General features: G+C 34.7%; 1 protein-coding gene and 1 non-coding gene across 3 annotated transcripts in view; one reads left to right on the top strand and one right to left on the bottom strand.

Annotated features, from left to right (window-relative positions):
• Positions 1–822: 822 nt before the first annotated feature.
• The window catches only part of LOC119073406 (arrestin homolog), a 116885-nt gene continuing 90544 nt past the window's right edge, over positions 823–27163 (bottom strand). For both annotated transcript variants that reach the window (XM_037178854.1, XM_037178845.1), the window contains 2 exons: positions 1815–1953; positions 823–1756 (listed from right to left, as the gene is read on the bottom strand). In XM_037178854.1, coding sequence (XP_037034749.1) covers positions 1134–1756; positions 1815–1953 — 762 coding nt within the window. In that variant the 3' untranslated portion in view covers positions 823–1133. The remainder of the gene's footprint in view (positions 1757–1814; positions 1954–27163) is intronic.
• Positions 24525–24639, top strand: LOC119074275. Its single transcript, XR_005087171.1, has one exon. It is a non-coding gene; the product is annotated as a U5 spliceosomal RNA (small nuclear RNA).

Raw genomic sequence — 27163 nt, 5'->3', positions numbered from 1 at the left:
TTTCGACTTGGTTACCGGGAAGAAAACATTATTTCCATGCACGAACAGTCACATCCAATCAAATGAGATAAGTTTATTAAAATAGATTCATTGGATTCTGAGTCTAGAAGTAGACTGCTCGGCTCTGAGTGTTTTTCTGCATATAATCGAGTAAATTTCATCGGAATTTTCCAATCTTTGTTTTATCTGAGAGGTAATTTACAAATAGATAAGACTAAGATTTCAGTTTAAACCCGAACTTGACCTGAACCTGCATTTTCACTTTCGGGTTTGATCTGAACCTGAAATTTTTCAGATCACGTCGGATTCGGGTAACCCGAAATTGTCGGTATAACATTCCTGTTTTCGGTGTAAAAATTTCGAGTTCTGAAACTTTTCGGCCTCACGTTCCGAAAAAAAAGTGAAAATTCAGTTTCGGGTCATGTCAGATTTTAGTTGAACCATTTCTGGTCTGGTTCGGATCCTAAGATTGGTGAATTAATTCTCAAAATTCCTAAAATTTACAAATTGATTCGCCAATTTTAGCGCCTGGTTCGGCTTGCAATCTAAACTTCAGCTTCCGGTTTTGGTTCCGGTCTGACCCGTTTGAAGTATTACAGATAGACTGTTTGTTGAATAATTAAATAATTAGGTTCTTGAACCGTTACTCTAGATATTTGGATGAACAATAGAGTCAAGTACGTTATAGGGATACGAACGCACAAGGGTTACGTATGGGGATAATGGCGTAGCGTCAGCTACATTCTCCACTCATTTCTTTTATTGTTATTGCAAGACACAGCAATATTCCATTTCCAGCAAAGGTAGCAGATGAACACAAAATTCATAAATTTTTCTTTTTATTTTTCTTTTCTAATTCAATTTAAAGAGTGGTACAACATTGAAAAATATCATTACACTTTCAGTTAGTTAGCATTAATGTTCTACTGTTTTTCTTAACTTTTTTTTTTCTAAGTCGTTTCCCAGTTCCAGTAGTTAAGAGGATTTCTCTCGAAATTATACAAAAAAAAAGTTCTAAGAATAAACATCAGTCTGTGAATCTTAATACTAAAAAGTTTTCAGAATTTTTATTTTGATAGGTTTAGTTTTTCGTCTAATTTTATTTATCTTCTCTAATTATAATATCAATCCATTTAAACAGCTGACGAATGAATTTGTGCAGTAACAACATTTATATTTCGTTCAGTTTCGTTACAATTAGTCGAACTACTCATCCGAGCACGTGGGCCAGCCCCTATGCCATCGCCACTATTCGATTCAATTTTTTGGTCACTCATATCCTCGACAATCACATCGATACTCAAACCATTTTCGTTCCTACATTTTGCAATCGTTTTTATTCCATTGGCTCCGGTTTCAGCATCTCCGATGTCGGTTGGTTCTACAGTAATTTTCGACTTACCATTGACTCCATCATCATTACCTGAAGCGACTTCAGTAGCAACATCACCCTCAATTTTCTTATCAAATTTCTTTGCTACATCGTTACAGTCTTGATTATCCGTAGAGCCATCATCAATGTGACCAAGAATAAATGGCAATTTCAATGTCACTTCACCGCCCATACCACTTAGAGCTAATTTGACCTTAATGTAGTAAGATACATAGATGGCAAACACATTACGTTCGTCGGCTATTTGGGGCCCTCTCGGTGCACTGGACGCTATTTTGTAGCTGTAATTTACCAGTGGAATGCTGTCCGCCATTCCACTATGTGATGGTGATCCTTCAACGGCAATCCAGTTCTTAGTTGGACCTTTGCAATAATTTCCAATTTAACATCCACAAAAAATGGGCTTTAAAATTAGACTCACCTTTGATTGGAAGCAGTGAGTATACCTTACGATGTAGTTCGCCCGGTCGTATTTCGTGATTTTCGTTGATATCGGCTACAACGTTTTTGAACTTACCATTGCTGAACATGCATACATCGACGTGTTGAACAGCAAATATCTGAAAGGATATCGGTTAGTATGCACTGTATACAGAGCTCATAAATTTGCCCTTTATCGGTTTTCTGGTCGATTAGATAGTTACTTATTAGGTAGTAGGTGAACTGTACACTCTAATAAATTTTAAAGTGTTTCATGAATGTTATGTAAGTGAAATTTTCAATGGATCGCCAGACGCGATATGGGTCATCTATTCAAACTTTGCTTAGTATTTTATTGCTTGCTTGTCGGTTTTTCGTGTTTGGGGCGTAAACCGAATGCTAAACCAGAAAGAATATTTTGTGAAATGTATTTGAACATTTACGCCTTCCTCTACCGCACTTTGCATGCTTTTGAGTTCCCTTTGGTCGAAAGTAACTTATTACATCAATAGGAAAACGAGAAAATTTGTTTTTCATGCTTCGGGGCCGAAAATGAGGGCAATTTTTCGAATTTTCTCGGGTTTCCGGCCCTCTGCATGAAAACTCACATGTGCACCTGTTTGGGACGGTTGATTTAAGGCACTTTCGCTTGTAGACCTCACTTCGTTCGGCCTACAATCCGCGAAATTGCCTTAAATCAATCGTCCAAAACAGGTACACAAATGACTATTTCAGAGCATGTAAAATACATCACAAAACTCGGGATAAAAACCGTGTTTTTAGCTTTGCCTCAGATCAACAAACGTCACACGACAACTGGACTGTTAAATTTTGTCACCGGGTAATTTGAATTACCGAGTTAACCTAAATTTTATCGGTAAGTTCGGTAATGTTATCAGTAAATTAGGAAATCTCGGTAATTTCATCGGTAATTTAAGTAAATTCGGTAATTCAAATTACCAAATAGGCTTCCTTGTCATATGTGAAAAACGATTTTCGTGGTACCGCAAATAAATGTCTTTTGTGGCAAAGGTACAGTCAGAGGCAGTGAATTTTTAGCATTAATTTGCTTCAGCTGTTTTTCAGCTGATCCACACATACAATCAAAACTGCTTGTATTTGTTTATACGGTTAAGCCTGCTACACATATGTGCGTGGTAGTGGTAAAACCATATAAAGACGTATAAACAGTTTTGATGGTTTGTGTGGATCGGCTGAAAAACAGCTGAACGAAATTAATGCTGAAAATTCACCGCCTCTAACTGTAAATCTGTTCTCACAAAAACATTCTCTTTTGGACTAGTTCGCCATTTTCTTTTGTGAGTTTACGTTTCTCTCAAAAGGATTACGTTTAATACAAATGTTATAGGAGTTTTTCTTCGGTTTAGAATAATCACATTCAAAAGTTTCTCAAACAAAAGTTAAATTCTTTTCTTCTTTCTCGCGACTAATCGTGGAAACTATTTCGATATATTTTACAGTGATATGCATCTAAAATGACCATCGTATTATGATTTCATCGTTTCTCGTATTTCTATCATATCTTCACTCTTTCGTTATGGAGAAATGAGAGAAGTAAGAAAAACGATGAAATCATAACACGACGGTCATTTTAGGTGTAACTTTCGGGGTAAGTGGAATTCGCAAATTTCAAAAATTTTATTCGGGTCGAATATCGAAAAGCTGCTTGCTTTTTATCCTGACCTAAAGGCCTGATATAGCTCTCAGCTCCCAGTAAATCTTTACGGTTGCTAGGAATCTCGCGCCGCGTCATTCACAATAATTCACATTTTGACACATTTTGTATAAGGAAGATGTCACTTTGTGAATTATTGTGAATGACGCGGCGCGAGATTCCTTAACACCATCTTTACGAAAACAATAAATTAGTTTAAGTTTGACGATTGTCACAACTTTTGTGCCAACGGTTCGAAATAAGCTATGCCACTATTTGTATGACTAAATAGCAACATTGGTAAGATCGTGGACTCGAGATCACGAGATCTGGATTTCAACAAACCGCTTCAAGGTAAACATTTATAAATAAAAAAATCTTCGAAATAAACTGAATGTGAATATTCCACTACATGCAACACATTAATCCGACGAATTGAAGAAAAGATGTAGGAAGAAATGCAAAAAACAATTCTATTTCTTTCGATTCATACATCATTCGTTTCGCACAAAGGTAGATCGTTTTTCACAAAAGACTTTCTCTGTTATCCCTAAATTACCTGTCTAAAAAGTAAAACCCTTAAAACACTCAAAAATGCGCTACTTTTAAAGGAAAAATTGGTTTGTGATTCATAACTTAACCAATTTGGAGACACCTGCACAGATTACATAAATTTACACAATCTGCAAAGCTTTCTACACATTTTTGCGTGCTTTTTCAGAAAAAGATTTTGGTTTGGAGAAATCATCAAAAAACTAACTTTTGCCGCCTAAATGTAGGCTAAAAATCATGCCGTTCAAACGCACTTCGGAAGTAAGGTTTATGAGTGAACCAGGACATAAGAGCAAACTATTTCAAATGCCAGAGCGCTATCAACCAGGACAAAATCACGACAGCACTGGTACCCAATCGCAGTTTGGAACTAGGGTTTATGATACGTCAGTTATTCCCGTTACAAATTGAAAGAGTTACAAACAGCAAATAACCCAGAACTTTGTACGATGCTATAACAACGGAAAAATTGATGAAGTGTTGAGTTATTGCAAAAGTTTTGTAACGTACAAGTCTTTGTGGGAAAGTGGTTAAGTTATTGCCTCTGCACTTTATTAATCTAGCTTCGAAATTAAAATATGACGCAGATCTTTCAATTAAAAACTTTTGCTAATTTTGTCCCCATAAAGCACTTATGAATAGCTTAACTTACGGATTTGTTTGAAAGTAAGTTTTAAATTGCTATTAGTATACATGTAATGAAAATATTCAACATTTTCCCGAACACTTTCTTCATAGATGTTATATTGTACTCCACTTTTCGATTACAAACTCAATTTATATGCAAAACTATGCCAGGAAAATTCGAAACTCAATTTATATAGACATCGACAAATCATATTCACGTATGTATGTTTATCCATTCATCCAACATAAACCGAAGAAGGGGATAAACATTTTCCGCATTTATATCCCGATGAACGAAATTTATCTTTGGGTTATCTCTGCTGAAAAATAAATCTCCTATGGAAAGATTTACTCACGTCGCTCAGATCAAATTACGAAAGTAATGTCATCACATTACAAATGTATACAGCTGCCGGCTGTATAATCCAGTTATATATGTGGATAATATGTTAGGGTGGTCCAAAATTTGTATGAACCATTTTTTTACTTTTACCTTTCTGGGTCCCCCTAGAGATTCTAGTGTGTGAGTTTTCTTCAATTTTTATAATCATTTTAGTCTTTTGGTAAAAGCTTTACAGAATTGCTAGGGGGCACAAGAAAACCAAACGAATGGTTTTCTGGACCACCCTAATAATACATTTTGCGGTTGTGTACATTTTATTTCATCAAATCATTAATTCAAAACGGAAAACTCTCGATTGAATAATGTGAAGAGTAAACCGAACCGAATTTAATCAACATCATTTACTATTCATGCCTTGCCATTTTGTTTCGCCGCAAATTTGTTGATAAATATTTGATGTTGGCAAACTAAAAAAAAAACTTTTACCAGCACAAATGCCGTCAAACTATAAAACTCAATAACACATCTAATCTGCTCAGGTTAAATATTTGCCATTCGAAAATTCAATGTTAGAGTTAAGATTTTCTTGGAAACGAATATTGATATTTTTATATCGTTGCGAAACACCAACGCTTTGAGCGCTAGCAGTAAACTTGTCAACCAACAAAATCCATAAGCTTGTAGCGATAATTTATTGCATTAAAAGACCATTCGAGCTTACAAATAAAAATTGAACTGACTAAAGCGGAGAAGTGGAAATAACTGAACACGCTTTTCGTATCGATCTGGGGCTTCTACAGTAATCGGAAACTTTATCTGGACATTACAACTCTAATGGTTGTTTTGTTCCGCATCATTTTTTTAATAATTACCGCCCTAAGCCAGCAGGAAAGATGTTACATCCGTAGAGTAGAGTTACATAGGGACATCACAGTGTCGGTTTATAATTTCGTTTCATTGTGGTTTGGCAACTTAATTAACAGACATCACTTGTTTCACACAACATCTACTCTGTCATCACGTTAGCACTATAATATGACGAACGTGTTGTTCACTTCACACTTTCCATTCCATTGTTATGCGAAAAGTATAGCTTGAGACTGAATTGTCTGTATATATCGCCTTCAGCTTCAGCTAGTAAGAAAACCCATTCAAAATTTTTCTTTGTCTCACTAGTTGCATATTACACGCCCGTGGCAAAGGACTATAATGAGAATTCAGTTATCATTTAAGTTACAATCACCTCTGAATTTGCATACATAATCTGCATATATTTATAATTGCAAAGTCAACGCCTTTTCCCTTTGTTTTCTTTGATGTACTGAGGTGCACACCACACAAGAACTTATTACCGCAAAACTGCAATTTGAGATGGTAGATTGGGTGCTTGCAAAGTTATGTGCTTGTTTATACAATAGATTGAAAATTAAAACAACAGTCGGATAAAGGTGAGAACTGAGTGGAATATAAAATGTTTTTTTCGTCACACTTTTACACTTTTATCTACCAGATTAACAGATCTCTATTTTCAGTACTCTAATGTCAGCTATAGAGTATTATGACCGAAATTCATTGAAAAATTATATCACACACACTACTAACACAAAAACGTCAACTTTGCTTTGCTTTTGACGTTTATGAGTCCCTTCACTTTTGACATTAAGAGTCCCTATGTACTGTCTGTACACGAAGTTGCCACACACATATTTAAATATATGATTTTTCAATTTAATTTGTCAGTTTGTTCTATTGAAAGAGGCCCTTGGTCAGAAAAAAATTATTCATTTTGCATACGAGTCACTGAAGACTCACACGTAAAAAGGAATGTCTGTGCAAGTATGATTTTACTAAGATAAGAAAAATTTAATTACATTTTGTTCACCTTTAGAAACCACAATTTTGTATTTATCAGTATATTTTGGCGCAAAATTTTAAATCGTTAAGGGATTTGTGCCAAAATATCACAACCTGGAAACACTTTATTGACTGAAAACATCGATGACTTTTAAAACTCTAAAAAATCTCAAATATGTTCCGAACTGAAAAGAGCCTACTGCAGAGTAGGAAACAGAAACACGTCTGGAAGTTCATTATCGGTTTTACGAAATGCATGAAGTGCTGGCGAAAAAACGGAAAATGTTTGTAGCGCTTGGTGGCACAATAACTTGAGTAATTCTGAACCGATTTATAAAAATTTGGTTAAAATCAACGAGGAATAAAATTGCAGAGTTCAAGTTGAACATCATCGACGGACCTGACCCACCTATAAGGAGGAAAATAGATTATTTACGAGCCCAGACAGTCTCTAATGTTTGAGAATAAATTTCAAACCTTTAATTAACGAACATAATGCGGCGCATATAATGCATCTATTGTTTAAAGGTTCGGGGTAATACTAATGAAGTTAAATTACAAAAAGGGGTTAATGGTACAATGTCAGCGTCAATAGGATTTACTGGATTTCAATGTACTCAATCAAATGTGCAAAATGTACCAAAATATTGTTGCTTGAGTTATATGCTGTTATGTGTATGCACCATGTTACCGGGTATTATATGACGTTAATCTGTGAATACACAATCCACACCTCATTTCATCAACCTCTATTATCTCGGGGGAGTGTATCTGATGTCTGAAACGAAATTTGATACACTGAATAGTTTCTGCAGTTGTTCCATTCCCGAACGAACGTTTAAATTTCTATATTCGATGTAATTTGTGCGGTAATATTATTCAGCTCAGAGCATTACTAGAGTAACCAGAGAATTCTGTTTTGTGCTGAAATTCATTTCATTAAACACAAATGCCGGAAAATTATACTTTGTTCAATAAGCAAATTATAGTGGCGCGTGTGTAAATCTATACATTGGGATGGGGTGAAGCTAAATGATGCTAATTGAACCGTTAATCCGCAATTATGCTGCATGACAAAGCGTCGTTGGATGATGAATATTAAGAAATTTTCGATAAAATGAAAATGAATTTAGTAAAATTTATAAATAAATAAATGTGTGACAAAGGAATCGATATCTGTTTCAATGCCCTTTGTTATAGTAGTAACAATGGTTCATAGTGATTTCTAAAAAGGATCCGAAAAGGAACCAATTTTCAGATCGGAAATGATTTTTTCTAACTTTTAAGACTTTCGTTTTCTCAGAAACTCGGAATTTATGAGATTCCAAAATAGTTATGATCATGCTAAAAAGCTGCTTTCACGGCTCTCTGTTTGGAGATATTCTTAACTAAAACTAATTCAAATGTATCCAGGGCCGGACTGCTTACCGAAAAGTGTATGACACAATGAGTTTACAAATGACACATACTCATCAACAAAATGTTGATTATGTGTCATTGCATATGGTGTTTACGTTATTTTGACTAAAACGGAGAAATAATATTTTGCCTGAACAGCAGTTTAAAGATGACTACACAGTTCTCGAAGAATGTTTGAAATGTGTTACAGTTAAAATGACTGACAGAAAATGTATAAGCCATCTGTCAAATACGTAGAATGACGTAGATGATGTAGACGATAATTTTTCAGGCATTTTCAGGTCTGATAAACACTGTACTAGCCTTAACTGTAGGCAAAACCTAATACATACTTCGTGAGACCATGCAAAAATGCTGAACAATTTGTGTTTATATCACATCATAGATGGCTCGTATATTTTCTGATAACATTTTTCACTTATTCCCTTGACTGAAAGTCAGGGTCTTACACCAGAAAATACCGAAAAATGTGGGTAACAAAAAGGTTCACTGTGATTGAAAATGTATGAAATGCTATGAAAAATGTTAAAAGTGGGTAACAAAAAATCGTTGAGGGCACGATAACTTGAGTAATTTTCAACCAATTTGGATGAATCTTTTTTTTAAATTTGTGGAAGTAAAATACCGAGGCTAAGTTCGAAGATGGGCTATGTGGGACGAAGGATCTGGAAGCTATCCCAGAAAAACGGGATTTTAAATTGTTGATAATGGCCTCAATTAAAAAAGATTACTTTGATGAAATTTCATTTTGTTTGGTAGTATGAGCAAATCATATAAGTATGTTTTCGATAATGTGCATGAAACAAGTAGGAAGAAAAATTTCATCACTACATGCCCAGCCTCTAACCGGTAAACATCTCTTGTTAGTGTACTGCTAACAACTTGATAGTTGACTATCAAATTTGATAGTTTACCAACAAATTTAATGCGTCTACTCCCAAAGAAAGATGTTTTTTTTTACTCAAGGTCTTACGGTAGAAAAACTTCATGAGCTATGATTGAAAAGTGTAGGAAATTTTATGAAAAACGTTAAATGTAACCATCATTCTTTGTAGGCAATATAAGATAAATCATTCTCAACAAATTTCTGAATATTTTTTTTAATTCATTATTCCAACAATCAAACAAAATATGTTACAACTCCCATACGAGTGTGAAGTTTGCGGCCAGAGCGAAGCGAGGGCCGTAATTCTCACGAGTCGTAATAATTTTATGATATATTATATTCGACCAATAGAAAAATTCAATTTTACCGATAAAAAATAATAAAATACCGATAGAAATGTGGTACATGTCGCTGGCACCTCTTCAGTAAATCAGTAAAAAGTAAAAAAAAATTGTCTTTCCTTCAGCCTTTGTCGATTTTGGAAATATAAAGCAAAGGCGGGTCGTTCCTAGCGAATTCATCCTTTTACAAAATGTAACGAGAAGGCGTTTTGTTCGTTCCAAGGGAATTCATCCTTCTACAAAATGTAACGAGAAGACGTTTTGTTCGTTCCTAGGGAAATTCATCCTTCTACGAAATGTAACTTAAAGACGTTTTGTCAATTCCTCACTCTTGTCGTTTTCTGAATCGACAAAAGTGAAAAAACGAAAAAAAATTAATTCATTTATCGGTCGTTTATTACCATCCACATTTTATTCTCGATTGATGGTTTTGCAAAATACCGGGGGACTTCCTTTTTGTACAAAACTGTAAGAGAAGAACATCTATCGGTTTTTTTTTATTTTTTACCAAAGTGAAAAGTCCTCTCATCTACTCTGATTAAATTTGACAAAATGGCAATCAAACAGAATAATAGATAGCTCATACGAGTGGGAAGTTTGCGGCCAGAGCGAAGCGAGGGCCGTAATTCACACGAGTCGCATTTTATTTACGATTTGTGGTTGATTGAAAATCTTGCTGCAAATTTCTAAGAAAAATGAGAACTCAAAAAATTGTCAGTCAAGGGACCTGACCCGCCCAAAAGGTGGGACCTAGTTTTGTATGGGTCTATTGTGTACTGTGAGCTGTAGCAAAGAATGAAGAGACGCTTCAAATTCAAAATGAAACGCATAACAACCAAATCAAAGGCAGCGTTGTATTTGCTCAACTCTCTTTATTATCATATCTTATTATCATATAAGCGTTGGTTCATCCATTGATTCATTTATTGATTCAACGAAAATTCAAATTCTGAAGAGTCCCAACAAATTATTCTTTTGTTTCACTGTCAACTTTGACATGGTGAAATCGAATGCACTTGATTGAACAAGCAAATAACGTGGGAGCTTTAAAACCGGATTTTGAGAGAGCTTGAGTCGGAAATGTTGCTTACAATATTTGGTTTGATCATTTCGTTTACATCTTTTTACATTTTTCACATTGCTTGTTACCTCTCACGGTTCATGCGGTTTTGTTACAATGTATACAATCTAGAAAGTTTATAATATTAAAAACTGACACGAAAGAATTCTTTTCCGCCATTGAATTACACCTATTAGCTCTAACGAATAGAGGCGAGAGAAACTTTTAATGAAATAAAAAACTAATTACCAACCAGAATGAATGGTGTTACAGTTGGCGAAAAATAAGAAGTCCCAGTTACAATTCAAATTTCTTTATTCATTTCACATGCGTTATCAATGTTATGACGCTTTCGTTTGTATACTGTGTATCGAATGTGGAATGAATGACATCAATTGTATTATAAATATTGAAAATGTAACTTCTTTAATTTCTCCCACCGTATTCACCTAAATATACACATGCAACAAAATTGTATAAATTTCAGTTTTCACAAACATTCTCATGCTGTTTTTCTTTTTTTAAATAAAAAACTGTACCCTGAAAGCATCCTTTGTATAAACATTCTTGGTTCGAAACGAAAAATGTTTTATGAATTTATACGTCTGCTCGGAATATGTACGGTGAGTGAGTGGTTCGATAACATTCAACAATATAAAATGCTTTCCCGGTAGGCTTCTGCTATAATGGTTATTCTTCGTATACGAAAGAAAAAGTGAAAGAAAATCTATGCATAACATACAGAATATCAGATTCTCATTTTCCTTTATGATTAAAGTAGATATATATTTATGCGGATTGAACACATTGCAGACGGTTAAGGTGCTTAAATACTTTAAGTTTCTAATTTGTATGCACATTACCATAAATTTCCATTATTCAATAAAAGCTCGTTCGAAAAAATTGCCCTCAAATTTTACGTAAACGATTCTCAGCGCCATAAAACACGTTTCAATTTTGGTCATGAGTTTCATTTTGAAAGGAGGATACAAAATGCTAAAGACCTTTGAGTAACAACTATGCATTCGTTTTTAATTTTCTTTTTTTGATTTACATTTTGCGCTCTTGTCGCACGAATCACAGCTCATAGAAAAATAATTAGAAGTCCGTGCAGACAGAAACAGAGATAGAGAATGAAATGAGTGAAATAATTTTACTTTGTAAAATTAAGCAAATGAGGCTAAAGCTGCTCTGAATATCAATATCGCTTTGGAAATTATATTCTAAAAAGAAAAGGAAATACTACCGACATGATACGACGGGGACGGATAGTTTCGCAGATCATACAATGTGGCCTTGGCCTAGCGCCACATTCCCCTTCCGTAATTTAATCTGGCACATGTGGCAGGATAACCTTTTTCATGTGCCAAAATTAGAGTATGTGTGGAAAAAATGGAACGCGCACAGTATCCACTAAACTGAGTATGCCACCTATAAAAAAGAGTGTGGCAGTACGTTTAAGGTGTGTGGATGGGAATATTAAAAGGTGGAATAAGTGTGCCAATTATGGAATGCGTGTGCTAAAATTAGAATATGTGTGGAAGAAAGAAATGTGAGTGGCAAAATTTTGGTTAATATTGTGCGAACATCAATTTGTGTCATACCATTATGACGAACGTCCCTTAATAATTTAACGTTCTAGTTTCCAATAATAAGACCGGTTCACCCGGAAAATGTGTTGCGATTGCAATTTTGATCTAAGAATGTAAATAAACTTCAACAATATGTCAGTACTACGTACGACTACAGGTTGCTTGTTTTCGGCTTCAAGGTAAAAATATTCTTATACGTTGTTGTTATGCAATACACTTCCTACTACCTATTCCCAAGGTAAATTTATTTTATGTACTGCATTACTGCATACGTCTTCATAAATATTTTCTCATCGTTTTACGAATGAATATACCAAGTATGTTGAGAATCATATTCGAATTACCAGGAAAATATACATCTTTATGATATACATTATGAGAAAACAAAGAATTGAAAATTCCAAATTATTTACTAGTCAGGGAAAATTTCCTATTCACTGGGCTATGATGCTTAATTCGAGATCTTCTCTTTAAAACAGGCTAAATGTACAATTCATACAAAGTCTTATTCCTTTAACATCTCGCAGACGGCAAACATACTAAGATTCTGAAAGAACAGATCAAGACAACCACGAAGGCGGATGACACCGAAATTGATTGAGGTTGAAGAAAATGTTTCTTAGGAAAATTTGGAATATTGTTTCTCTTAAGTTGCCTTTTTCATGTAATGTTCATAGCCGTTAACGCAATTTGTGTGTCTGTCATATCGAGCCTGTTCTTTCTTTTGATTTAAGGTGTTTAAGGTGACAGTTGGAATTAAAACAATGTAAATCTTGTCATCTTAACAATAGAAACGTCTCGTAAACGGATAGCTAAAAGGAGGCAAAACGAACGACTGTGAATTCAGACTTACTCTAGCTACACATAGCGACGCGAAAGAGACCTAAATAAAATTTTTCTGTTGCTGTGCCGTCAAATTTGACTGAAATCGCTATGTGTATCTAGAGTTACAGTTGGTTCATTGTCAAAGAAACACGTTTGACAGTTTTTGAGAGTTTCAATTCAAAAGTCATCGATGTTCCAATTGAGAGTGATATGGCGAAATCTTCGAACAATCGGCTAGCCGTGCCATCCGGATTTTTGACGAGTATTGTACCCATCGAATCCTTGCTTCATTACGAGTTCAACGAGGTATATCTCGCCTCTCTCGGAATCGTCGTTTGCAAAATCGGTGGTTTTCAGGTGGAAATTTTTTCATCCTGATTATCTGGGGTAATAAGTGGTCGACTTCGTTCAAATTTTAGTGGATTGTAGTGCTAGACTAGGACGATCACATAAGCTATATAATACGTCGGGCTGTTGGCTGTACTGGCATCAGTGATTGTATTCAGAAAAATTTTCTCTGACTACTAACGGGTGCGTGCATCAGCAAACGGCACGGTTTTAGGTTCCATTGGAAGGCTTAGGCTCAGTACTTCCTAGAAATATAAAAACTTGTGCTATTGCCAATAAGAGATAGGGCAATTTCTAAAATGTCATCTAGCACTCCAACGACCGTTTGTCGACTTTCATTTTTTTCACCTTAAATTTAATTTACAGAGTTGCTTGGTACATCAGCTTTCCTATGATAATTTTCCTGACTTTACTTCTCACATAAAATGCGAAATTGGTTGACTTTTCTGAAGCAGCCGAGTTTGTGCTTGGTTGGATGCGTGTGATAAATGCTCCCAGGACCTTGGGCTTCATTATGGAACAGTTTTCTGTACCAAGAAAACTAAATTCACATGAGAGCGAGTCACCGAAGTACCCGATGGTCACTTTTTACCAAAAATTCTCGTTTTCTTTTTGTAAAAATGAAGAATTACAATGAAAAATATTGTTTTACTCTGATAAATCTCAGATTACGTTTTTTTAAAGATGAACACGCCTCCAGAAAGTATTTTCAACTTTAGGATTTTCCATCTAATCTTTCACTTCCATTGCTGCAACATGAATTTTATAATTTCGCATTAGCCAGATTTGTCTGCAAAACGAGATTTTATTATTGATTTCAGTTTAAAAGCTCAACAGAATTTGAAATAGGCTAGTAAATTACATGGACCGAAAATGTTGGAGTTATAGCCATAATATCTAGCCAAATGTCTTGATATTACTCTCAGCTTTATGCTCTTATAGTCTTTTAGAGCGCCATAATCTCACGAATAAAACAATAATAATTGCCGGTGCCACCCATTCGTAAGTATAAGAGAAATAAAACTAAATTCTGATTTTATATGGGTTGTGCGTGAATATCATGACCGAAATATTAATATCAATTTCGCACAACTCATTGTCTACAAATAGGAATCGCATGTTTTAACGCTCAATATTACGACGAATGTAAGCTGTAAAAATGTTTACCGTTTTTCCGAAATGAAAATCTACGAAACTTTTTATGTAGAAAAGGGAAAAAAGCTCTCGCATCGTTAACGAAACATTATTAAAATATGATGGGCTTATGAGTGAATGGCTTATGAAATGAAATGTTGTTCATACAAATAAATTGTTATAGAAGCTGAGCTACACATTAAACCGAAATAAAGAGAAAAAATTAAACAAAAGAATTACGTGGTTTTAAAAACTGTTGAACCTGTAGATGTCCCTAAACCATCACCGACAAACACAATTTTCCACAAAATATTTTATTTTTGCCTGGCCATTTGTTTTAGTAGCAATTTTATTCGAATGAGGCCAAGAACAATGTGGTTTTTAATTAAAAACGTAATCGGTTTTGCCTACCGCATAAACTAATAATATTACGCTCCGGATGGGATGCTTGTGAAAGGAGTGGCTTTATAGTTTCATACAGTTTGTGAATGTAAATTGGTCTTATAAACTGCCACTTTGTTTGGAAATAACAACGTGCAACGAAATCCGCGAAGTTAAACCGCTAAATTAATCATTTTCAATGGGAACTTCATGAACGGAAAGAATGGAAATCGTTTGTTTGCTTTTTCCGACAAGAAAATCGAACTGAAACAAAACATAAACAAGGGTTTTTGATGACAGGTATACCTAATTGCCTAAGTACACGTCAGTAATGATAAAAGCTTTCATTCATTAAAAAAAGGAAATCAGATTGATTATATCTTGTACTCTAGTTGTATCATTAAAATGTGAAATCTCAGATTTGGAGTCTATCTTACGCATACTAAATTGCATGTTTTTTGTGTTTTAACTCACACAAATCAACAAAGCCTCCTGTCTGTACGAAAGAACGCAGGTAATACACAGGAGTTAGAGTACTTTATTTTGAATAGGGCATAAATAACACTCGCGAACGCAACAATAGTTATATATGCCACTCAGCATCATAATACGTAAAATTTGCAAACTTTAGATGCCTCTGTGGCCTCGGTCACGGCAGAGTAAAATAAACCAGGCAGGATCGGTTCATTTTCGAAACGTCAAATAAGGGACCTAATACATGGGATGAAAATGAACTCAAATCAACACTGACATAAAGTGAAAAATTTTATTCGCAAAATATCAAGGGCTACTAGATTATTCAGGTCCCTAGTCAAACAAGCGCTCCTGCCTGGTTAACTTTACACTGTCGTGTCTCGGTGCAAAGTACTTAATTAGGCTCACGCTGTGTGTTATGACACACGGCTAGCGGCCTCGTGTCATAATAGCACATCTAGAGCCTAGTCAAGTACTTTGCACTCGATGTCATAAATAACTATTATCACATCGTGAGCCTAATCATTACTTTTTGCACCGAGATTCATATAACGTTTTATGCTACAGAGGTGTTTAAAGTTTGCAGATTTTGAGTGACATAAACATGTTATTGTTTTCTATTTACACATTGATGTGTGTAGGTGTACAGCCCAAAGTTTGAACTCGCTATGTCATGCATATCGAGCACACGTGCTACGAACTACGTAATTGAAATATAAAAATAACGAAGAGATTTATGCAACAAGTTGCGAAAAGTGGTTGTTTTTGTTAATGCTCAAAACAAACGAAGCATTGAAAACGTGTTTTGGTCCTAGTTTTCATTGATAGATGCAGCAATTGCAAATTTCAATAGAGAAATTTCTAACTTTATTTGACAGTTGCGACAATTTTGTCATGAAAACAAGGACCAAAACACGTTTTTAACGCCCTGTTTGTTTTCAGCCTAATGGTTCTGATCCATTCGCTCGTCTGATAAACACATCTTGTGACAAAAACTACAAAGTCTTATGCGATTTGGTAACACACATGAGTGTGGAAATGTAAGATTTTTCGTAACTGGTTCTTTATTTCGGCACTGTTTAGGTCAGTTTACTTGAAAAGAAATTGTAATTCGAAATATTTCTCGAAATAAAAATCCTTTAACCTTCACTGGATTTGAACCCAAGACCTCGAGTACGTACGCTTATACATTACGCATCTAGTGCCAAAAAAAGCATTTATTTATATGTTAAACAACGCACAAAAGTTGGACGTTTCAACGTAAAACGAAGGACTACTCTAAAACCATAAAATTCGTTAGAAAATGTTACCAACGTTTATGGCGTAAGTGTTTCCACATTTTTCTTGTTACGACACGTGAAACACTCTGTTTGATATATGACTACAATTCATTAGTCGTTACAACTAATAGACAGGTTCATTGCATATAAAGCACCTATATTATAGGTTCTCATTGAATATCCTTCAACAAATTAATTAAGCTAATGAATCTAAAGTACAGAAAGCGATAGTCTGAGAAAGACGTATGGCCAGTGGAATATTACAATTTACGAAGACCTACAGTAAGCTTCTTATAAATCGAATTAGCTTAATTGAGCACTCCAGTTATAGTTACTACTTTCATATTTCAATATAGTTAACTATATAGATAAAATCACAGGCTAATTATATAGCACCAATCAATTCAATGGCGTAAGGAGGTAAAACCAAGGTAAATATAGTGAGGAGGTAATGCCATACATAAGCGAATCAGATGTGCGGTGGCACGAAAGTTCGATACAAACGCCATCTTATCCCTTCGTTGAAAGCAAAAAATGGAATAGAAAGTCGTGCCATCTGTTGTGAGATAGCATTAACCTCCTCACTATATTTACCTTGGGTAAAACGACAATGTCATCTGTTGCAGACAGCGTCCGACAAACACATATGCAATAAGCACTGGCTGCTGTGATTTTATATGCAGCCCAAAGACGTATTAAATTTAATGAAGGTAAAGGTTTCTACTATAGCATTAACAAAGGAAATATTTGGAGGCTGATGGTATCCGAATAGGATTTGCTTTACTTTTGTTAAGACAGGGGTCATGCTTTCTTGGTGTGAGCTAAAACACCACATGCAAGTGGACATGCATAAATATATCGAAAATTGGAGTAATTTTGACGTGACATACTAGTGTTAATGCTCGAAGCAGTGCTTTGCTAAAAAAAACGTAAGGTAAAGTTAACTTAACTTCATGGCCTCGTTCATGGCGATAAGCCTTTCTATCAAAGTGGTTGAGTAAAATATCTTACTTAAAATTGAGGAATTGAGTACTTATTGTGTGAAAATGGTATTGTGTGAAAATGGTATTGTGTGACAATGGTATTGTGTGAAAAAGAAAATCCTCTAACGATTTTCAACGAATTTTTGTAGGATTTTAGATGTTGTTCTTCACTGTTCTTTGCTGGGTTTTCAAGAATTTTCAACAATTTTCAAGGATTTGCATTTCGGATTTGCTATTTGCTCGGATTTGTGTGGCTTTTTATAGTTGTTCAAAGATTTTTTTTCCAATATTTTAATGATTTTCTGATTAAATGATTTTCAAGCATTTTCTCACATTTTCTGAGGATTTTTTTAATAATTGCACAAATGATTTTGTAGTGGAAAATTTCCACTCAGTTGTTTCATAACCTTTGCAGATCTGATGCTATGATGATCTCCACGAGAAACAGAATCAGGTCGATATAGTACCGTGACTAAATAATTGTCATACTACACAGAACACTTAACGTTGCTGTTCTATACCCATGTCAATGGTTAGTTATTTTTCTTGGGTAGTCATAACATACAAAGTATAAGAAGAACCCCCAGCATACTCTATGGCTCAAAGTTTGACATAAAATTTATTTTATTTCCAAATCAAAAAATAACTTAATCTCGACGGGTTTGACCCGAAATGTGGGTTACCGCTAGACACAGTTAGTTATTGCATATGGAAATCATAAATATTTCTATGAGGGTTTACATGTCTTCATATTGAATTTTAAGATGAATGAAGAGGGAGTGGAATATGCTTTACAGAAAAAAAATATATTAAATTTTATTTCGAAAATCAACTTACGTGACATGCCAAGCATACCGAGTAAAGCATAAAATAGGATTGTAGATTCATATTGCAGATAAAAAGTTTTAGACTAGAAATTTTGATACAAAAATGTCATGCAACATTAACGAATTAAATGAATGGTATTACCATTGACATTACACCAGGCCCGACCTGGCTATATGGGCAATCCGGCGATCCGGCCTCTTCATTTATTTCGTATGAAAACAAAGCTTCCCACAATTTATTTGTTAGTCAACGCTTGTAGGGCATTGGGGTAGACAGTCCGGCCCTGAGTTAAACTCTATTCGTACGATATTGTCTACGATTTAATGAATTACAATTACATTCGTTTCCACATCGAAATCAAATGAGATGTTGTGAAGATTCAATTCGTAAGAATAAATTCAAATTCGATTTCTTTTTCGAGATTTGTGCTAGCTTAGCGTGTACCTAATTCCAATCAGACAGTTTATTTTTTGCTCTCGAATTTCACTTGCGATTTTATCCACCGGAAAGTTTAATGAGACGAAATATGAGCGTGAAATTCTGTAAGTAAATAACTATCAAAGCAAATAATAAAGCCTACAAAACATAATCAAAACGATCAGTTGGCGTAAATAAATGAGTGACATTTACGTTAACCTTTCGCAAATAGCCGTTACACATTTATGCCAGATAATCATCGTATCGAGTCTACTACTTCTTTGGATTTAGGTATATAATATCAATGGGTATCGTGTAGAAACAACAGTAAGTGGTCCTTAAATGTTTTGACAAGTGTGAGGGTTGCAAACGTTTCTTCTATAAGATTCTTTTTTTTTTTTAAATAATAACTTTATTATCATTCCGAGTGTTTGACACGTGTGGAACACTATTTGCTGGCGTCTAATATTTTACAAGTGGACTAAAATAGAAACAACAAGAATTTTGTCTAAAAGTAATAACAAGCAGAACTGGAACAAACTTAAGATCAAAGAAAGAAATTGGGTCAAGGTTAATTAAGGATAAAATCCATACAAACTAGTTCACAAACAAAAACGGAGAAATCACATGATAGTCATCACAGGTCATCACAGCTAGTTCAACATTCCTCTTAAAAGTTTTCAGACACTCTATCCTCTTCAAGTCAACAGGCAGATCATTATATTCTTTAATCACAGAAGTCATCGCACAAACGTCATTATCATTGGCGTTACGAGATATAACGTGGATAAGATCACCGTTTCTAGTCGGACGCCCGTGAACTGCGAAGTTAGTGACGAAGCTAAACTTATGTTTAGTCATCGAATTCACCATCCGGTGCATGTTTACTACTCTCTCAACGAAACCCATCTTCGAAATAGGTAACAGTCGGCTGCTGTATAGGTAGGTGGTGTGCGCTTCCCTTGGCAGACGATACATCGCTTTGAGGCATTTGTTCTGTATAATCTGTAACTCGTTCATTTTGTACGCTGGACAGTCGCTGTATATAGGCAGCATGTAGTTCAGATGGCAATGGACATAGGCCATATAGATTTGTTTACGCTTATGTGCTGGGATGAACCGACCACTACGCCACATCAGAGAGATGAAAGGACGAACCAATTTTTTAACGTGATCAACATGTTTGATGAAGTTCAGGCTCTCATCCAAAACGAGACCGAGATATTTGAATGACTTTACTCTTTCAATGCTTTCACCATCAGCAGTCAAATTCAAATCGGTGATTGAGCGAGCTTTACCAAAAGTCATGTAGCACGTCTTCTTCGCATTGAGAGTAAGAACATTGCGACAGAGCCATTCATTCATTCTCTTCATAATGATAACATAACTGGCCAGACACAGGTTTGACTTGTGTGGTTTAGTGACTAATAATCTGTTATCGACAACGACGTCAACAATGATAGTTAGCTAAGGTTTTTTTTTTTTAAATACCAAATCATTTTGGGAAATTAAAAGAAGTACAAGATTCGTTATCAAGCATTACGCGGTACGAAGTAGTATTTTACATAACTAGGGTTAAGAAGTTGAAAGTTTTTGTGTACAATTTTCTTGATCCTAGGCGCAGCCGAGGTCAATAAACATAAAAAGTACGGTTTTCGACGCATGTTTCATGTACAATTTATTACATAGCTCGGTAGCTCACATAGTTTTGTTTTCGCGTGTTTGTTAACCTCGGCTACGCCTTGGTTCAACACGAAATCTCATCTTTTTATTACACATTTCTGTATTCTCAAGGGTCGAAAGTGGCGAAAGAGACTATGGGCTTGTCTAGTAACATATATTTCATCCGAAATTACAACAACGAAGGTGTGAATGTGAACAATTTCCCCGAGTTAATGTGCATAACATATAAACTCATGATGACGACGATAATGGATCAATATTACACATTATAACCTTGGGGATGAACAAAATATATTATTTATCCCGAATACAAAAAAATTAACTACAACAGAACTTATCGACGGTGGTGGTCGTAAATATATATTGTATTGGTCTACATGGAATCGGCAAGTGTGTTGTTGTTGTTGTTGTTGCTATCATTTTACTTTTATTTCGTCGTTTATATTACAGCTTTAATGATGTCGAGAATGATGTTCTATATCCCCAACCATTATTCTACTACATACACCTCGATTCCGATTTGCTCGATTCCGTACACAGATTTTCCAATTTTATTTCCTCGAATTATCAGATTACCAAAAAAAAGAAGAAATAAGAGGAAAACCTTTTTGAACATGTTTTTCGATTATATATGGGAATTATGTGCGTACAAGATGTCGTTCATGAATTTCACGAAATTGACTGTTCGCTAGAACTGCTTACACACAGAAGAAAACGAAAAAAAAATTGGAACAAGAATGGGTCTAATCTTCCAGGTCATTCGGCAAAGCATCAAAAGATAGAGTACATAAGTCCACGTCAAATTGATTTCACCAGAGCGGAGATTATACTAATCCACAAAAGTAATAACGACTCTCAGTGTTGTTGTTGTTGTTTTTTCTCTCGAGTGGGTGGACGGGTGGTAATGAACTGAATACGAAATTACGTTGAAAAGTTGTAATTCATTTATTATTTAGGAAAATGATGGGAAAGAAAAATTTTAATTAAAAAAGACTCAATTTCACCACGAATATGAGAGTGTTTTTTTCCCTGTAACGTTTCTCAAAATTACTCGTACAGCCGCTCTTATGATTGAAAATGTGGAAGGACGAATGAAGGAAATAATTCGTTAATTTGTCACTACTTTTCAGAATGATTTATTGGTCAAAACGTACACCCAATACGTGAATTCCAAATTCATTTACTTCTTCCGTCACACGTGACACTTTTCAAAGTCCTCAGATGGTTATGGAAACTTTTCCTAATCATCCCTTGTAACAGATACTCACAGTTGTGTTAATTATTGTGTAACTAGGGAATAAAGGTAAAGGTGGCGCATATGGTAGTTTGACATCCGTCAAAGCCTTTTCTTCCCAAACTTTACAAATGAAATTATTATCGTCTGAATATGTGGAAAATTACCATTATTATGTAAATCACTCCCCACCCCATGAGACAGAGCTTTCTTTACATTAATGATTTTTGTTGTGACACCTGCCTTTAGTGAATGAATTATGTATTTGAATGTATGGAGAATGGAATGCCGTTCAATTTTCCACCCCGTTTAGCACAACGTGAACCAAAATTCGTCGATTCGGATTGGTTGGATTTTGTCACGCGATCAGTTCAGGTAAAACAGAAATTCTCAACGGAGAAGTGAGTGCTAAATTTTCAACTAGAATAGGATTTGTGTTTGTAATATCATTTCAAGTTATCGATTGATTGAGTATTTTAAGTATTTTAAGCAAGGAGAGCTGAGGCTAAAAAGATAGATCATTACTCTCACTTGGCAAGCCAGTTTATTTTTATCCCAGTCGTTACTGAGACATCTGGTGTTTTCGGAAAGTTGGGATTGGAATTGATAAAGAAAATCGGAAGCAAAATCACGGAATATACAAACGAAAAGCGTGCGACGTCGTATCTAATTCAACGAATTAGTATCGCTATCCAGAAGGGGAATGTAGCATCGATTTTGGGAACTATTCCGCCTTCGAAGGACTTAAGTGAAATATTCTATTTGTAAATTCAAATAATACGGAAATAAATTACATTTTAAGAAAATAAGTGGAGAGTTACTGTTTGTTCAAAAATGAAATGCACAGTTTTTAGTATTTCGAGACAGTTGAAAATTTCAATCTGTCAGATAGTAAAGGATGCGTTTAATGCAGCGGCGCATTAACAGATTTGAAATTTAAATGGTTTTTTCCACAGCTACAGATTTTTGCATGTTAAGTTTCTTGCATTTTTTGCAAATAGCATTTTAATAGTAGGAAACTTAGATTTCGTCAGAAGAATTTGCGAACGGAAAAATGTAAATTTATTTTTAGTTTACATCTATAATTTCTCTTAGATCGTGTCTTTATTCAAAGAAATCGATGGTGTTGTACAGCGGCTAACTGTTAAAACCCAGCCACTGTTGAGAATTTTAATTAAATCCAAACAATCCAATCCACAATACATTCCATAACTTTTAACAGTTATCAAAAATACTATAGCTGCATATATTAGCGACTCTTTTTCAAATACCGAATAAATTTGCTTCAAGTCAAGTTCAATTTTTGCATTGATCAACTAGTTTTGCTGATCTTTCTAGTAATTATTACGCACTACATGGGAATCATAGAGTTGAATTAACCTATAATTAACACACATTTAATAGTTGCTTTTGTTAAATATTCAATGCACAAAACTTATTCTACAAAACCAGTCCACTGAGCCAACATACATGTTCTATTGAAATTTCAATTGTCAAAATAATATCGAAGCCATTGATTTATGATGACGAGAAGGTACATTCATCTCTCAGAAATTTTACTTTTTCATTTCTTTTATTGTTTTGTTTATTTTTTTGTGTTTTTACGAAATCCTTTTCATTATTCATGATAACTCAAAGTAAATACAAAAACATAAAAAGTAATGAAAAAGTAAAATTTCTGCGAGATGAATGTTCCTTCTCGGCATCATAAATCAATGGCTTCGATGTCATTTTGACAATTGCCATTTCAATACAAATGTATGTTGGCCGAATGAAGTGGTTTTGTAGAATAAGTTTTGTGCATTGAATAACAAAAGCAACTATTAAATGTGTGTAAAGTAGAATTTAATTCAACTCTATTCCCATGTAGTGCGTAATAATTACTAGAATGATCACTGAAACTAATTGATAAATGCAAAAATTGATCTATTCGCCTAGTCGGTTGGACTGTAAAGGAGCCACATTTTTTTATAATTGTTGACAAATTTTTTTTCCCTGATGCTTATTCGTGTTTCCAATATCGTCACTTCAAGTGCTGATAAAACTTCTTGTAAAAAATTTGCTAAATGTATGAAGCAGACGGTCTTTCTACAGATTTGAGTATTCAAAGACCATCGATTTGTTTGAATAGAAACACGATCTAAGAGAAATCATAGATGTAGAACAATACTCATAATCAAAATAAATTTACATTTTTCCGTCCGCGAATTCTTCCTACGAAATCTAAGTTTCCTACTATTAAAATGCTATCTGCCAAAAATGTAAGAAACTTAACATGCAAAAATATGTAGCTGTGGAAAAAATCATTCAAATTTCAAATCTTTTAATGCGCCGGGTAATTAAACGCATCCTTTACTATCTGACAGATTGCAATTTTGAAATGTCTCGAAATACTAAAAACTGTGCATTTCATTTTTGAACAAACAGTAGTCAAAAAATACGGAAAACGGTAAATGGAAAGGAAGCTGCGGGAAAACAGTAAAATCTGGAAAATATGTAGTTTTACTTGCTTTCTCGTCAATACTGTTGTACAAACCCGATTTTTCTTTAAATTTAATACCTACGGGAAACAGGCAAATACGCGGTCTGTTTTGAGACCCAATGTAAAATGAATTTAAGGTTGTTTACCTCTGTTTTGTTCGCCCTACACTTTTTAGCGTATAAACGTTGCCGCGACTCAACTGGAAGTGCTCCGAAACAGCGGCAGAAGTTTGGAGTCAAGTTCCCGGAACAGTGTTTTTGTTTTGTTTTGCCTGTTTTAGTTTTTAAAGCATATCAATCTGGCTTCTCTTCAGATATGGAGTAAGCCTTTCACCTTTTACTAAAGATTTCCGTGGAGAGGATCTAATGAGTCTAAACTCAATTTTTCTCAAAAATCGGGGACGATACATCAAATGAACTAGACGAATCCGAATAATTCAGTTTTAGGAAAATCTGTTTGGTCGATCAGGAACTATTGGCGAGAAAGCAGGCAAAACTGCATATTTTCCCACTTTTCTTGTTGAAAGTCTCCAAACCGGTAATAAATGCAATCTGCTATAACATCGCAGGCATTATTTTTGAAACAAAAGATCAAACTAGAATCGTTATTTACGATACGCTCGCTTGTGGCACAGAGTTCGAAGCAAAATGTATCTTGTTTAATCACTTGCTTTCTCCGAATTTCATAATAAAATATGTGATCCATCATCTGATATCCTACCATCGAAATGTAAATATAGATTTCAAATTTCCAACCATAAAGCAAGCAAATTTTATCCTATAGAAATTGTATTGAATAATAAAATTTTCATTTTGTCGGAAAGTTTACCGTTTCTATTCGCGGTGACCTACTTTTCAAATAATAATGAATTTCAGAGATTGAACATTAAATAAAATGAAAAATCATACAAAAATTGCAGGTATCCAGCTTTGTATTCACTCTGAATTATTTAGTTGTTTTTGTCTGTTTTTTAACTTTGTTTCCATTTGTTCATTTTATTCAATTTAAACCGACACTGCCGATGCATTTTCTATACCATGCCATATAGAAATGTGAGATTATCACAGCATAACTACTGGTTTGTGCATCGGCATGGATAGACAATGGTATATTATGACACAAAATAAGTAATTCGAAATAAAATATTGTTACAGTGTTGGTTTGTACGACATTGTTAGGCCCCAACAAAAAAAGGCTGCTTAGGGCTTAGACATAAAAACATAAGCCAACTTTTATGGAAATGAAAGCTTAAAAGACAATAGAAAATAATTTGAAGCAATTTTGATTATTGCTTTTGGACTCACAATCCGAATACTTAACAAAGATTATAAAGTTTTACGGAAATTAATTACTAGTTTGAGAAACTTTGGCTCAAGTTATAATGTTGAGCGACATCATAGCACTCTAGCTTCCAAGCACTAACATAGAAAAACAGGAGATAGGATTTCTTAATGTTTGCTAGAACACACATCACGCAATTTTGTATGAATGTGGGTGTAAAATGAAAAATAAACTCTCACATTGGAGTGTTTATGCTTGGAGCTGGACTGGAGTGCTATGGCGTCGGAAGATATTTAAACACTGTTGGTACAGGTGGTTTTGACATGGATTGAATTTCGAAGTTCTGAGCAATAACTAGACTGTATAATGCACGTTTGGTGTGCGAAACACATTGTAGTTAGCGTATTTATTAAATATAAATTCATTCTGGCTAAAACTATGTGAAATGTGAACTATCAACAGCGAGGAAAATTATACGAATTTGGGTAGGTGCTATCTGCGCAGAGTGACTGTTGGCACCCAGTGCAAATGGTATAAAATGACTGTTGGCACCCGCTCCACAAAGACATTTTTTCCATATGGACAATTTGGGCCGAGAAAAATCACTGGTGCCTGAGAAAAGAACTGGAGGCCGAAAAAAAGACTGAATATTGCTTGACCCTTAAATGAATAAAACAAAAAATCAATTTTTTTTTTCAAAGATACCCGTATCGCCCAAATAAAATGCGGCTCTGCAGGTGCAAACAGTATGAAATGAGATTATGATTATATCCGGTGCCAATAGTCGCTTTGTGGATTCGTTGTAAAAACGAAATGTTCGATCTATAACATAGTTTTTGCATAATCGTTCTGTGTCTGCAAACAATTTCAAAAATTTTTAAAATTCCACTTTTATAAAATTACCATCACCACCACCGTTCTGTTCTATTACGTGGCCATTGGCCATGTTTCCATTACATCCAATAATTTACTTCTATTCCCTTTATGCCACAAAGTTACACAATAAAACCGTATCACACTCGCTGGATAAACACTATGCTGTATAATCTATAGCAGTGTGTCGGTTTAAAAATATCTCATTGCACCATATAAAATAGTTCTTCTGCGGATGAGTCGACGATTCAATGCGTTCCACACCTGACATAAATTTATACTTATTTGACTACTGAACCAGTAAAATACGTATGTGCAGACGACATATATATATCCACCGCACCACTAACAATACACAGAGAGCATGGAAATTTTATTTCGTATGCTCCCTTGTTCCCTATATAACGGATGTTACGTATACAATAGAATAAGCGAAAGCTTAGTGGGAGGGTGAGTTACCTATATTATTATAAAATCCATAGTACCATTTTGTGATACAGCACAATTCGCTCGTATATTTTGAAAACGGTTTTGAACAAAGTTTGAGAAACTCTCATGGGAAATTCTATTTAATTTAGTGTGACGTAAAGCACACGATGAATAACTAACTCATTCGAATTATTATTGAGAGCTATAAGTATGTATAGTACAACAATGTTTGTTTGGGTTTTGTTTGTTGTTTATAATGTGCCAGGATCAGCATAATATTGAAATTGGATATATGCAAAATTAAGCATATATTTGGGATATAGCAATGTCAATTGGTTGTTGGACTCAA

Source organism: Bradysia coprophila, chromosome II (genome assembly GCF_014529535.1).
Source record: "Bradysia coprophila strain Holo2 chromosome II, BU_Bcop_v1, whole genome shotgun sequence".
Classification (NCBI taxonomy): Eukaryota; Metazoa; Arthropoda; class Insecta; order Diptera; family Sciaridae; genus Bradysia; species Bradysia coprophila.
Note: the sequence above shows the minus strand (reverse complement) of the source record. Positions and strands in the feature narration are given on the sequence as shown.